We start from the raw sequence: 12,458 nt of genomic DNA on the forward strand, positions 1-12,458 counted from the left end.
CCATATCAGGGACTCATAATGGGAGATGAGCTCTTAGAGCATTTGAGTGCGGTAGCTTTGAATAACTAACAGTAGATTTCAAAGTATTCCAGAGACTGAGAAGACAGGAAGTTTCTTGAAGATGGTACTAACATAGTGGAGTGGTTAGGAAGATTAACTTGATTATGATATACTAGCTTGCAAGTAACCAGTGACAAAGAGTACCATATTTTGCCGTGCATAATGCACTTTTTTGCCCAAATTTTGAAGAGAAAAATAAGGATGTGTGTTATACATGGGTATAATAGTCACATTCTATGGGCATAATAACACTGTGCATAATGCTCACAAAAACGTGGGTGTGCATCACACACAGCAAAATGTGGTTAAGTTTGACTGCTGAGGAAAGAGAGTCAGTGGCTAGTCTGTAATACCCAGGGCAGAGTGTGATCAAAGAGAATAGTAAGCGAAAACAACCCCCCCCAAAACAGATGACTTCTTGCAATTTCTAAGGATTTTCAATACAACAAAATAATTTGAAATTTACAACGAATTTTACCTACATGTCTCAGAATGACAAAACCCATAATTATCAATACCCCAAACATTAATCTCATTTTCCCAGTAACAAACTGAAACTGCATTTCAGAGATCAACCAAACCATTAAATTACTTACATGCAGCTCTATGCTATGCAGTATAGAAAGAGCAAAAAAGTTTCTCCTGCTTTCACAAAATTTATTTCCATTTCTGAATTAGTACACTTGATTTTCAGTAGTTTTAAATACTGGTGGCTGGGTTTTCATTTAATTCCTTTTTCCTTGGTAATTAAAGTTGATTGTAAAAAAATCAATTTAAAGTAGAGCCAGAGACATGGAAATAAAGAACAAACTGACAGTAATCAGAGGGGAGGAGGGGAGGGGGATAGTGGGGGGGAGGGAGAAGGAAAAGGGTCAAGTCAAGGAACATGTATAAAGGACCCATGATCATGGACAACTGGGGAGGAAAATTGAATGTGGGAGGTGGGGGGTGAGTAGAGTAGGGGAAAGTAATGGGGGGGGGAATGGAGACAACTGTAACTAAACAACAACAAAAATTTAAAAGTAAGATTTCAAAGTAAAAAAAATTAGAACAATGGTGATGCAAACACTGTTGAGCATTAATAAAAATTGAACATATGCCCTGGTTGGTGTGGCTCAGTAGACTGAGCACCAGACTGCAAACTGAGGGGTCTCAGGTTTGATTCCCAGTCAGGGCACATGCCTGGGTTGTAGACCGGATCCCAAGTAGGGGTGTGTGAGAGGCAATCACACATGGATGTTTCTCTCACTCTCTTTCTCCCTTTCCCCCTCTCTGAAAATAAATAAATATTTTTAAAAAGTAAATATATAAAAATCAATAAAAGTTAAAATTTTATTTCTTGTGCTGCTACAAGATACCATTAATAAACAACTAATTATTGAATAGTTACTCTTAATTCGATTCACATTTTATGAAAGATTAAGACTATAACTAGATTCTAAAAAACTACTAGGAACAAGTTTTTAAATGTTTAGCTTTTACGTTCAATACCGGTTATATTGATAGCTTTCTGTGATACCTGCACCTGCCATCGGAGTGCTTCCATCACTCTGTTAAATCCTAAAATGAGTCCTCAGTGATCACTAAACTATGCACTTCATAGCCTAACGAAAAATCATCATGTGCACGAGGATAAAAGACTCCCACCTTTCTAAATGCTGCCATAAGAGGAGTTATCTTGCGGTTATCCGCTGCATCCACATCTGCACCTGCTTGCACCAATAACTGAACCACATCGAGGTGTCCACCGTTTGCAGCTAGCCACAATGGAGTGTTCCCCTTCTTGTTACGTACGTCAATGTGAGCTCCCCTAAATGAATGACAACACGTATCACTGTTTAAAATAAAACAGAATGACTCAGCTAACAATAAAATTCAACTATTAACTTGTGAAAATATTCTGTAAAGATAAAATCTGTTTAATATTATGCAAATCAATAAAGTTACTGGTGAAATCACAAAAATACTGTTTAATATTCAAGAACTAAAATACATTTTTCTCTCAAAATAACACTACAAAGAATTTCCAGTTGTTGAATTAAAAGCCACTGAATTAAAAATTAACCATATAGCACTAATTGCTTTTTATTTAAAAAATGACGGTATAATTTTGAGTTTTAAATCCTGAGAAAATATAAAATTCTATTTAGTGAGAAATAAAAGTACATCCTGCTCATATCGTAATCAATGTCAAATAAAGAGTATCCTAGAGACACAAACAGTATCCTCTGAGACAACTGTGTCTGTTTTAGATTATTAGTATTCCTGCATTTGTTTTAGCTTCAGAATAACACGCAAGTCTAAATCTCAGTAGGCATAACAGATGAGACTCGTAGAGAATAACAGTAGTTGTTAGCTACTACTACTAATTACTACTGTTTAGAACACACAAAGGTCTTCAGAAAATTCAATTAAACAGGCAAGTATCTTTGGAAAATTGGCAGGCAATTTCTAAGTGACTGACAGCAGAAACTATCCTGGATCTTATCTGAGAACTCGTAATTTAAAGTCCGAATTACTATAAGGAACAACAACAAAAAATCAACAATGAAGAGTTAAATTATTGCCAGACTTTTAGAACTTGAAGTGGTACTCTTTGCAAAACTCAAACTCTGTGGGAGATGTGACTATGGATGGCAATAGTTAGATGTTCAGACAGCTTATTAGACTATTTTCAAAAGGTACACACACACACGAGAAAGGGAGAAAAGTATTTCTCAATTGTGTTAAAATAAATTAAACAATGTACCATGGCGCTGGATGGGTGGAAAATTAACAGAGGTAGGTTTAATAAATAAAACATGTAGTTTATAAAAGTGGTCATGTTTGACTTTTTAATAGTACAAACTGGGCAAAAAATATTTGCCCAGAGAGAACAATAATGACTAGTTAATACCATGGTCACATACGAAGGGTGTGTTAACATCATACCTGCCAATGAGAAGCTCACAGAATTTATAATGCCCTTTATCTGCTGCTATGGTTAAAGCTGTATCTCTCGAGGAGGGCACTGGAGGAGCATTAACATCAGCACCTTTATCCAAAAGTACTCGGCCCACCTCTGCATATCCACCAGAGGCAGCTTCCATTAGTGGTGTGAGTCCCGTCTAAGTTCAGTGAAGAATAAAAATAACACGTAAGAGAAAGGAAAAAGCTAAAATGTTAAAAACAACAATTTGGGGAGCAATCTGGTATAGGTGTTACAAAGACTTGCAACTAAATTTCAACACTAACACTTGCTAGCTCTCTGAGTTATAGTGTGATATATTAAAAGACAACTCTACCTAATATTAATTTGTTGTAAATTTTTTTTTAATTCTCTATAAGATGTAAGTAGTTAGCGTGTAACTGGCACTTAATGACAGTTCCCTCTCTTCTCTTTCATAAAATACATATTTTCTAGCTGGTAATTCTAATGTCATTATCTATAAAATTTATTGTTGAGGCATTTTCAAGAGTTAATGCTTGAAAGAGTCACACAAAGTGACTTCTAATTAAATATATATGGCTTAATAAGAAAATGTTACTAGAAAATACTAAGATTATATTTAGCATATTGTTACTCTACACCTTAATTATCACACCAATAAGTCCATGTATAAATCTCAAACTTTTTCTTACCTTAGCTCTGTGTTCCACATTTGCTTTTCTATCCAGCAGAAGACTAACCACTTCAGTTCTCCCTTGGAAGCAGGCTAAGGTAAGGGCAGTGTTCCGATTGGTTTCTATCTGAGCATTTATGTCAGAGCCCATGTCTAACAGGAGTTTAACTGCTGCTGTGTGCCCATTCATAGCTGCTAACATCAGAGGAGAAATGCCCAATTTGCTACCAGTTCTGGGGGTGGAGAACACAAGGGAAATACACACTTTAAATATCCCAGAAAAATTAGATGGCATTACAGAATTTGATTTCATAATATGATTTAAGATTATTTATCTTATGGGATTATTTAAAATAAGCATTTTTCTCAGCCATAGTAAGTCTTTGAGATAATACCGACACTCCACTGGGAATATTTTACCACCCAGAACTAGAATACTTTCTGCATCTCATTCAAAATAATGATTAGTGCTAAAAAATCATTATTAAATCATTAGACTATGATTAAGATGGACATCCATTTTTACAGTACATACTGGCTTAATAAAAACTCTTAGGAAAGATGTGTTTACTTTTAGCACCGTAAGAAATAGAGTAATTGATAGTTTTTCAAGGTCTGTCAACAGTTTTAAATAAAATTTAAAATTTCTAACAATTTGTATTCTAAATTTATAATGAAGGTATTTCTGAAAGATAGCATTTAAAAATATCATTTTAACATAACACTCTTAAGGAGCTTTTAAAAGAGAATAAAACTTGCCTGGAATTAATTTCAGCTCCTGCATTTAGTAATATTTTGATAATGTTCACATAGCCACCAGAAGCAGCCAGGCTTAGAGGTGTGTAATCAGAAACATTCCTGTGCTCTTTGTTTGCCCCTCGAGCTAGCAACAGCTCCACCACCTGGAGAGAAAAAAGGAAAACATGTTTTCTTCTTACAGTGAGACAATTTGCAAGGTATATATTTTTTATTTCTCTTTTTGATCTGGTGTATTATACAACAAAAGAAGGGAAAGTCTCATCTTTTGCACAAACTCAGCCTCAGATGATAGCAAGAAGTTGAACTGGCAGTCTGTTCATGAAAGGTCTGGCCTCCATTTGCTGCTTTACAATGCTATTTTGGAAATGATATTTGTGTTATTTTACCACATAGTGGTAAAATACTAAGATTATATTTAGCATATTGTTACTCTACACCTTAATTATCACACCAATAAATCCATGTATAAATCTTTTTCATTTGAACAAGTGAATGTCTTTAAAATGCTTTTTTAAAAAAGATTTTATTTATTTTTTAGAGAGCAGGAAAGGAGGGAGAAAGAGAGAAAGAGAAACATCAATGTGTGGTTGCCTCTTGTTCCCCACCAGGGACCTGGGCCTGCAACCCAGGCTTGTGCCCTGACAGGGAATAGAAACAGCAAACCTTTGGTTTGCAGGCCAGCACTCAATTCTGAGCACCAGCCAGGACTAAAATACTTTTATAAAAAAACTTTAGCTACAAATGGTGTAATTCAATGGATTGGGTATTGTCCCACAAACTAAAAAGTCATGGGTTTGATTCCCAGTCAGGAGGGCACAGCCTGGGTTGTGGGCCAGGTCCCCAGTTGCAACTGATGTTTCTCTCATACATCAATGTTTCTCTCCCTCTTTTTCTCCCTCCCTTCCCCTCTCTCTAAAAGTAATAAAATAAATCTTAAAAAAATAAGAAAAACAAATGTTTAAAACAAAACTTGGAGTAAAGCTAACACTTACTTTTTCCCAACATTTTGTTTTGAAAATTTTCAAGCCCATAGAAAAGTGTAAAAATTTACATATACTCATTGCCTAGATTCTACAATATTCTATTGTTTTCACATTTCTCCATCATTTTTTAATCCAGCATTTTTCGATGCATTCCATCTCAAAGTAAATTGTAGATATCTGCAATTTTATTTAAATACATAGATAGGTGTATCATTAACTAGACTATTATGTACTTGTTTTCAGTTTTATTTAGGTGAAATTTTAGGTAAGATTTTTTTAGGTGAAACAATAATTGCTCAAAACTTAAATGCACATTCACTGAATATTGAAGCATTCATAAACCTAACATAATTTAAGTCCCTGTTATTTACTCATGCCCCTGCCAAGTCAACTCCACCCACAGACTAATTTCATCTACCTAGGTCTTCACATACATGAAATCACAGTGTTTGATACTCATTTGTGTGTACTTACACCATTCAATTACTGGAATATGGGACACCTTATTTACTCTCCAACTGATGAATAACTTTGCCATTTCTAGTTCTTCAATTTTGAATAAAGTTGCTATGAACATTCTTGTAGAAATATATTTTCCTTGCTCACAGGTTCCACCTCGTAGTAGAATTTCTGGGTATGTTTATTTATGCCCAACCTTCTTCATACAATGGTTGTACTACTCACACGCCTATCAACCATGAGTGAGTTCTGGTTGCTCCACATCCTTGGCAACATTTGGTACTATCAGTCTTTCTAATTTTAGCCATTTAGTGGTTGTGTAGTGTTATCTTAATTTGCATTCCCTGATAGCCAAAAATATTTAGCATTTAAGTACTTACTGACTATTCATAAATATTTTGTCCATTATGTCATTTAATATACCAAACAACTGTGACAACAGGTCCTGGTGTCTTCATCTTCCTTTTACAAAATCAGGCACAGAGAAGTTAGAGATGGTTTCAGATCACAATTCCTACTCTTGCTCATACTATTAATAATACATCCTAGAATACTAACTGGGAAGTAATAAATGTTAATAAAGTGTTTTGGTTTATGTATCAGCTAATACTTTTCTTGTTTGAATACAGCGGTGAGTAATTTAAGATATGACTTTCTGTCCATCACATTTTTGCTTTTAGAGGCATAAGACTAGGCAGCCTACATGACAAAACCACTTTGTCTTATGTATAAAAATGAGACCAAAAAATGGCCTGAGGCCATTTTATTTTACAAGAGCCCCTTAAGCAATAAAGTAGAAAACCCTTATCATATTTCTATAGTTTTCTGAATTTTACTACGCAAAGATAGACTGATCTTAGTTATCTCTCAGAGGGAATGACCAATCAATAATATAAAAGAAATTATATGGTAAAGTGACTTTCCAATGTTTTCCTAATTATGTACTTGAAAATACCTAGCTGTTCCAATAACACCAAATCAAAGCAATACAGTATTACAGGTAAAATTATTACCCGAAAAGACTTCTATAACTATTATAACTTCATCTATTACATTTTTTATCTATTACATTTTAATAAAAACATGAAAATTATGGCACACTGTAGGCTTTATTATGTCTTAGAAAGGAAGGAAATCAACTGATTTCTTTTTGATTCAACATTGAATAATCTATGATATAAACAGGTGTTATTTCAAGCTACACAGTAATTGATAATTTCTGTTAAGTCAAAATTTTATTTTTATCATGTTTCAAAACAGAAACATTTACATCTCGGACTGATACAAGCTTTTCCATTTAATTGCAAAATTTTCTACCATCACATTTCAAGAATGACAGAGATCTCTATTTTTTTGATATAGTAGAAGTAATTTATCAAATGAAGCTTATTTTTAACTATCTTAATATTATTTGGTTCAAAATCCTTTTAACATACCAATCACCTCCACTGTGTACAGAAAAAACAAAAACCAAAGACATGAACGTATTCATGTTACCAACCAAAAGGAGTAACATAGTAGGTAGGGATGTGTCTCTCACTGTCTCTTGTGCAGAATATCTCTGTTAACCAGTACATCTGATTACCTACACATGTAAATATACAGTCCAAATGTAAAAAAGCAAACATTATAAAAATACCAAAAGCAAAAACTGTATGAAAAAAATCATGCCTATATTATCACTGGGCTTCAATTCTTCATAATCTATAAGATAAGGGATCACTAAACCCTATTTTTTCTCCATATTTATCATATTATTAGATTTCCCATTCTTTTTGTGGAAGAATTATCCTGTGTGTTAAAACATTTTATTTACTATTTTATTAAAAACCCTAATGGATTTAACTGATTAGAGTTCAACAGCAAAGGGGCAGAGGAGGCCAATTTAAGATGCGTAAACAGGGACCCATTAATAGTATCCTGGTTCATGGTCAGAGTACAGTTCAGATACTGCCAGGAGGAATACTGAGGGTATTTGAAATAAGCCAGGTGAAGGATTTGGAAAAGGCATTCTCAAGCTAATAATCAAAGGATAGGGTATATTTCCCATAAAGAACAGGTAACTGGCAACTACAGACTTAAATATTTGAAGATAAAGCAAGATAGTATAAACCTCTTACCACTGGTTCAAGAACAGAGGTAAAAATAGTGAGAAAACATATTTCAGGCTTGAGAAGTAGAACTTTATAATAATTAGGATCGGGGTTGGGGGTGGGCAGAGATTTTTAGCTGAATAGGAAACTTACCTGGATGATCTAGGGTGCTTCCAAAATCTAAGATTTAACAACTCTCTCAATAAGAAGTTGTCTATGGTGACGGTATGATTGACTAATTCAAAGCCTTAAACCCATTGTACACAGGATTAGATTTTAAAAATTAGGTTATCCAGCAAAATTATTATTATTATTATATCCCTCCTGATTATTATTCCAGAAGATGAGACACAAGACAGTGTAAACTATACTTTCTTGGGCTTCCACCTGATCACAGTAGCTGTTCTACCTTCTTTAAAACTAAAAGTTCCTACAATCTTATCTGAGAACCTTTCTCCCAGAGCTGAAGAAGAGTAGGGAATAATTAAATGACAAAAGTCTTCAGAACAACTAAAAATTGAATACATAGAGAGCAATAGTGGCTGAGCTTAAGTGCCTTTCATGCTAGGTGCTCTGGGACAGGAAAAGATGAGTGAATATGGATAAATCTTGCTTATCAGGAGCTTACTGATTTTATTTGGAATGTCTTAATCAGTCTCTTAGCCTGAATGTAGCACATGGGGATTCCTATGCAGGTACTACTTTTAGATGAAGAGAATAATAATGTATCATTTTTCTGGTGAGATAGCTTATGTTAACAGTGATACTCTTCCTTTTGCTAACAGATAATAGTTTCAATTACTGTGACAAATCTAAATGTTAACTGATCTACCATAAATCATATAAGTTAAAGCATACATTTGCTAAATAGATGGAGGAAAAAATTACATTGGAAGAAATACGTTACCTCCTGTCTTCCTCCAGAACAAGCCAAAGATAGTGGTGTGTCCTTGGTTCTTTCTGACTGGGCCTCAATGTCTGCACCATTGTCCAGCAATATTTCCACAACACCAACATGACCAGCTGTAGCAGCCAAGATAAGTGGAGTAAAACCTGAAGAAAAATAATGATCACTTCACTACATGCTAATAAGCAAAGGAACAATACTATTTTCCATCAAAATATGGCTATCAGTAGTAGTATTTCTTTACAGAACACAAATATTCTAGAAAAAAGATCAGCGCAGGCCATACCTTTCTTGTCTCGGTGCTCAATACTAGCTCCCCTCTCTAGCAATGTTTGTACCAGCTCCTCATGACCACCTGCACAGGCAAGAGTTAGCGCTGTGTCGTGATTACTCTCGGTCTGTAAAAAATTAATTTTATGATTAGATCATTAAATAACTAAGAAATGCTAACACCAATTCTGTAATATGTACACAAATAGATATGTACCACTGTACTGTAGCAAATATTTTGAGTGCATGTTGTTTTCCACCAGTGATCAACTCGTGCTTTTTTTAAAAGTCTACAAATGATGTTTGTTTATGGTCAATTCTTGAAGCAAACATTGAGAAAAGAAGTATGATTTCAACCATATGCTGTTTCCAACCTCATGATTAAAAATCCAGTGGACTCACTTTCACTTCCAGCCATTAATGGCAGTTACATGACAAGAATGTCTGAGGACAGAAATGATTTACTCAACTTATTGCCTGGAGAGTTTCCAGGCTGCAGTACAGAAAGAGGGTACCCAGAAAGAGCCTGGAAGTCTCCCCGAGAAGACAGAGTTTAGAGAGGTCAAGGTGGCTAGAATTCATGGAGCAGAGAACTGGAGAGGAAAGTGCTCCAGAGAATGAGTGCTCCAGAGATCTGCAGAGGGTTCCAGTCTTCAGCTGAGTTTTGATCAGCACATATGTATGTGGTCAGGGAAAGACCACCAGAAGGGATCACGCTGAATGATACCCAGATCTTACACAGGGCTGGACATAGTTTGGTTCCTACTAACCAAAGTAGAAAAACCTCAAAACACAAAAGGATATTAAGTAAAATCCTCAGCTGTGAGGCCGTATTAGCTGTTCTGGACCCAGTTTTTTTTTTTTTTTTAAAGCTGAAAATCAAGCTTTGAATTGAAAAAATTGTTTCTGAGTAACTTAATTGCACTAAAAAAAAAGCCCCAAAATACTTAAAAGAAATATATACATATATGTATATATCCATATACAAAGTATTTGGAAAGACAAAGACTATTATCAAGACACTATTTATACACTATTTCTGATTTTGCTAATGATAGTAACCAACACTGGATTTACCGGTGATCCTACGCTATCATAAAATGCTTATTTACTGAACTATCAAAGCCTTTGACTTTGACTACTCTAAACTTGTGCTGTACAAAGAGGGTAACTACTAGCAACATGTGGCTATTAGTACTAGAAATATGTGCAGTGTGACTGAGAAACTGAATTTTAAATTTTATTTAATGTAAATTTTAAAACTGATACTTGATTTGGTTATTGGAAAGCTTTTTAGTATGCCTGGAACAATGTGAGCATACAAATTTACATTTCTAACTTAATCAAATCTACTTAATATATTTAATCAAACCTAAGTACAATTCATGTATTTCCAGTAAAGTCCAAGTTGAGATATTTTTTAAATAGGGTGAAAAATATTCCAGTTTGCTGGGCACAGACTTATTTGATCACTTTAAGCTGTAAGTGTAACATACACACCAAATTTTGAAGACTTTTAGTATGAAATAAAAATGTAAAATAACTTGGCAATTTTTAATATTGATTATAAACAATAGTATTATAGCTATATTAAGTTAAACAAAATATATTCTTATAATTCACTCCACCTATTTGTTTGCTTTTTAAATGTGGCTATTTGAAAATTCTTAATTAGATGTATGTCCTACATTTTTTTTTCCTACTGCACAGCACTGGTCTAAGTCATCTTATTTCATTTTTACATATGCACCTCTATTATAGCACTTAACACCAATCTTCCCTGTGCTAATATTAGTTGTGTGGCTATCACCCTCAGAGAACTATAAATTCCTGGAGGGCCATAAACATTTCTTATTTATGTTTGCATTCTCCACCTATAACTGATGCTTTGTTAGAAAATAATAAACAATACTTAAGTTGATTAAATGACAATAGAGTCACATTCAAAGACTATTACTAATAAATGAAAGGATTATACAAGGTGGGGCAAAAGTAGCTTTACAGTAGTTCACATGGAAAATTATACAACGATTAATAAATAATAACAAACTGTATTTCACATACAACTGTAAACCTACTTTTGCCCCACTCTGTAAATATAAAATACATTATATTTATTGTATTTATATTTTTACATAATATAAAAAGGAAAGGCATATGCTCCCAGAAGGTCAACAGCTCTAAAAACCAAACTCCATTATAAAAAAAATATGAATAACAAGAGACAAAAGGCAAAATTGATAGTCAAGAAATAAGAAAAGCCTACTAGTCAGTGATGAAGAGGGAGACCGCAAAAGCTGCTCTGCAGAAGAGGCTGGCAGAGAGCAGAGCTACTGACTGCAGAGATCAGGGATGGCCACAAGGGAGAGATGCACCAACTACAACAACGGAGAAGGACATGAATACTTAAGTGAGTGACAGCTCTGATTGTGTTAGTATTTGATTTTCATTTCAAGGTTTATAAGGGAAGAAATCATTATGTCTGATTTCAGAGAAAAGGAGACAAAGGCTCAGAGAAATGACCATAGGATGGCCCAATATGCTAGTAACTCATACATGCTGGACTAAAAAATCAGGAAGATTTTGGATTATAAAATCCTGTTTTTCCATTACATCATAGAGCAGCCCTAAGGTACAGTTGACTAAGGTCAATGTAACATTAAGCCGATCTATCTTATGTGCTCTCTATGTTAGCGTATAGACAAATAGTAGAAGAGTCAACTTTATGAAGTTTATGAAGTTTCTAAAAATCTTCTGGAGGTTAAAACATAATTTATGAAAGTGATGCCAATCTTAAATAGAGAATGAAAAAACAAAATCTGAAAAAGATAAGTATGAAAAAGTTTAGTGGATCAGGAAAATACCATTTTCTTTTTAAAAAATCACATTATAAAACATCATTTCAACTGACTGTTATTGTCACCTTCTATATCAAAGTACTCTCATAGGTACTCTAGTACTGACCCTGCTCACTATGAACTTACCCATTACTGTACAGGACAAACTTAGGGTCTAACATGAGGGAAACAAACAATGTATTATGAACATTGAAGAAACAGTATTTAAATCTGAGAAAGAAAGGCTGGTCAAATTCCTTGGGGACCTTAAGAGTGGGTAACTTCATTGGGGGGTGGGCTAGGATGGGAGTAAAAGACAGAAAACTGTACTTGAAAAATAATTAAATTAAAAAAAAAAGTACGTAACTTCATTGTAGTTCTGCATTGTAATACTAGTTGAATAGCAACTAATATTTTTATGACCGTCTTCTAAAGTCAAGAATGAAAGAACTTTTGAAGTGAGGCTTCCACCCTCCCCACCCTAAACA

General features: G+C 34.3%; 1 protein-coding gene across 8 annotated transcripts in view; it reads right to left on the reverse strand.

Moving 5' to 3' along the window:
- The window catches only part of ANKRD17 (ankyrin repeat domain 17), a 150,694-nt gene that overhangs the window by 39,445 nt on the left and 98,791 nt on the right, over positions 1-12,458 (reverse strand). For 5 of the 8 annotated variants that reach the window (XM_053655687.1, XM_053655686.1, XM_053655690.1 and 2 more), the window contains 6 exons: positions 9,150-9,261; positions 8,864-9,009; positions 4,422-4,564; positions 3,682-3,895; positions 2,992-3,167; positions 1,708-1,894 (listed from right to left, as the gene is read on the reverse strand). In XM_053655687.1, the coding sequence (XP_053511662.1) occupies positions 1,708-1,894; positions 2,992-3,167; positions 3,682-3,895; positions 4,422-4,564; positions 8,864-9,009; positions 9,150-9,261 (978 nt within the window). The remainder of the gene's footprint in view (positions 1-1,707; positions 1,895-2,991; positions 3,168-3,681; positions 3,896-4,421; positions 4,565-8,863; positions 9,010-9,149; positions 9,262-12,458) is intronic. The other 3 variants (XM_037150172.2, XM_037150171.2, XM_037150175.2) reach the window with 1 other exon arrangement.

The sequence above is a fragment of the Artibeus jamaicensis genome, unplaced genomic scaffold (genome assembly GCF_021234435.1).
Source record: "Artibeus jamaicensis isolate MK-2021 breed Jamaican fruit bat unplaced genomic scaffold, CSHL_Jam_final scaffold_1031, whole genome shotgun sequence".
NCBI classification, from domain to species: domain Eukaryota; kingdom Metazoa; phylum Chordata; class Mammalia; order Chiroptera; family Phyllostomidae; genus Artibeus; species Artibeus jamaicensis.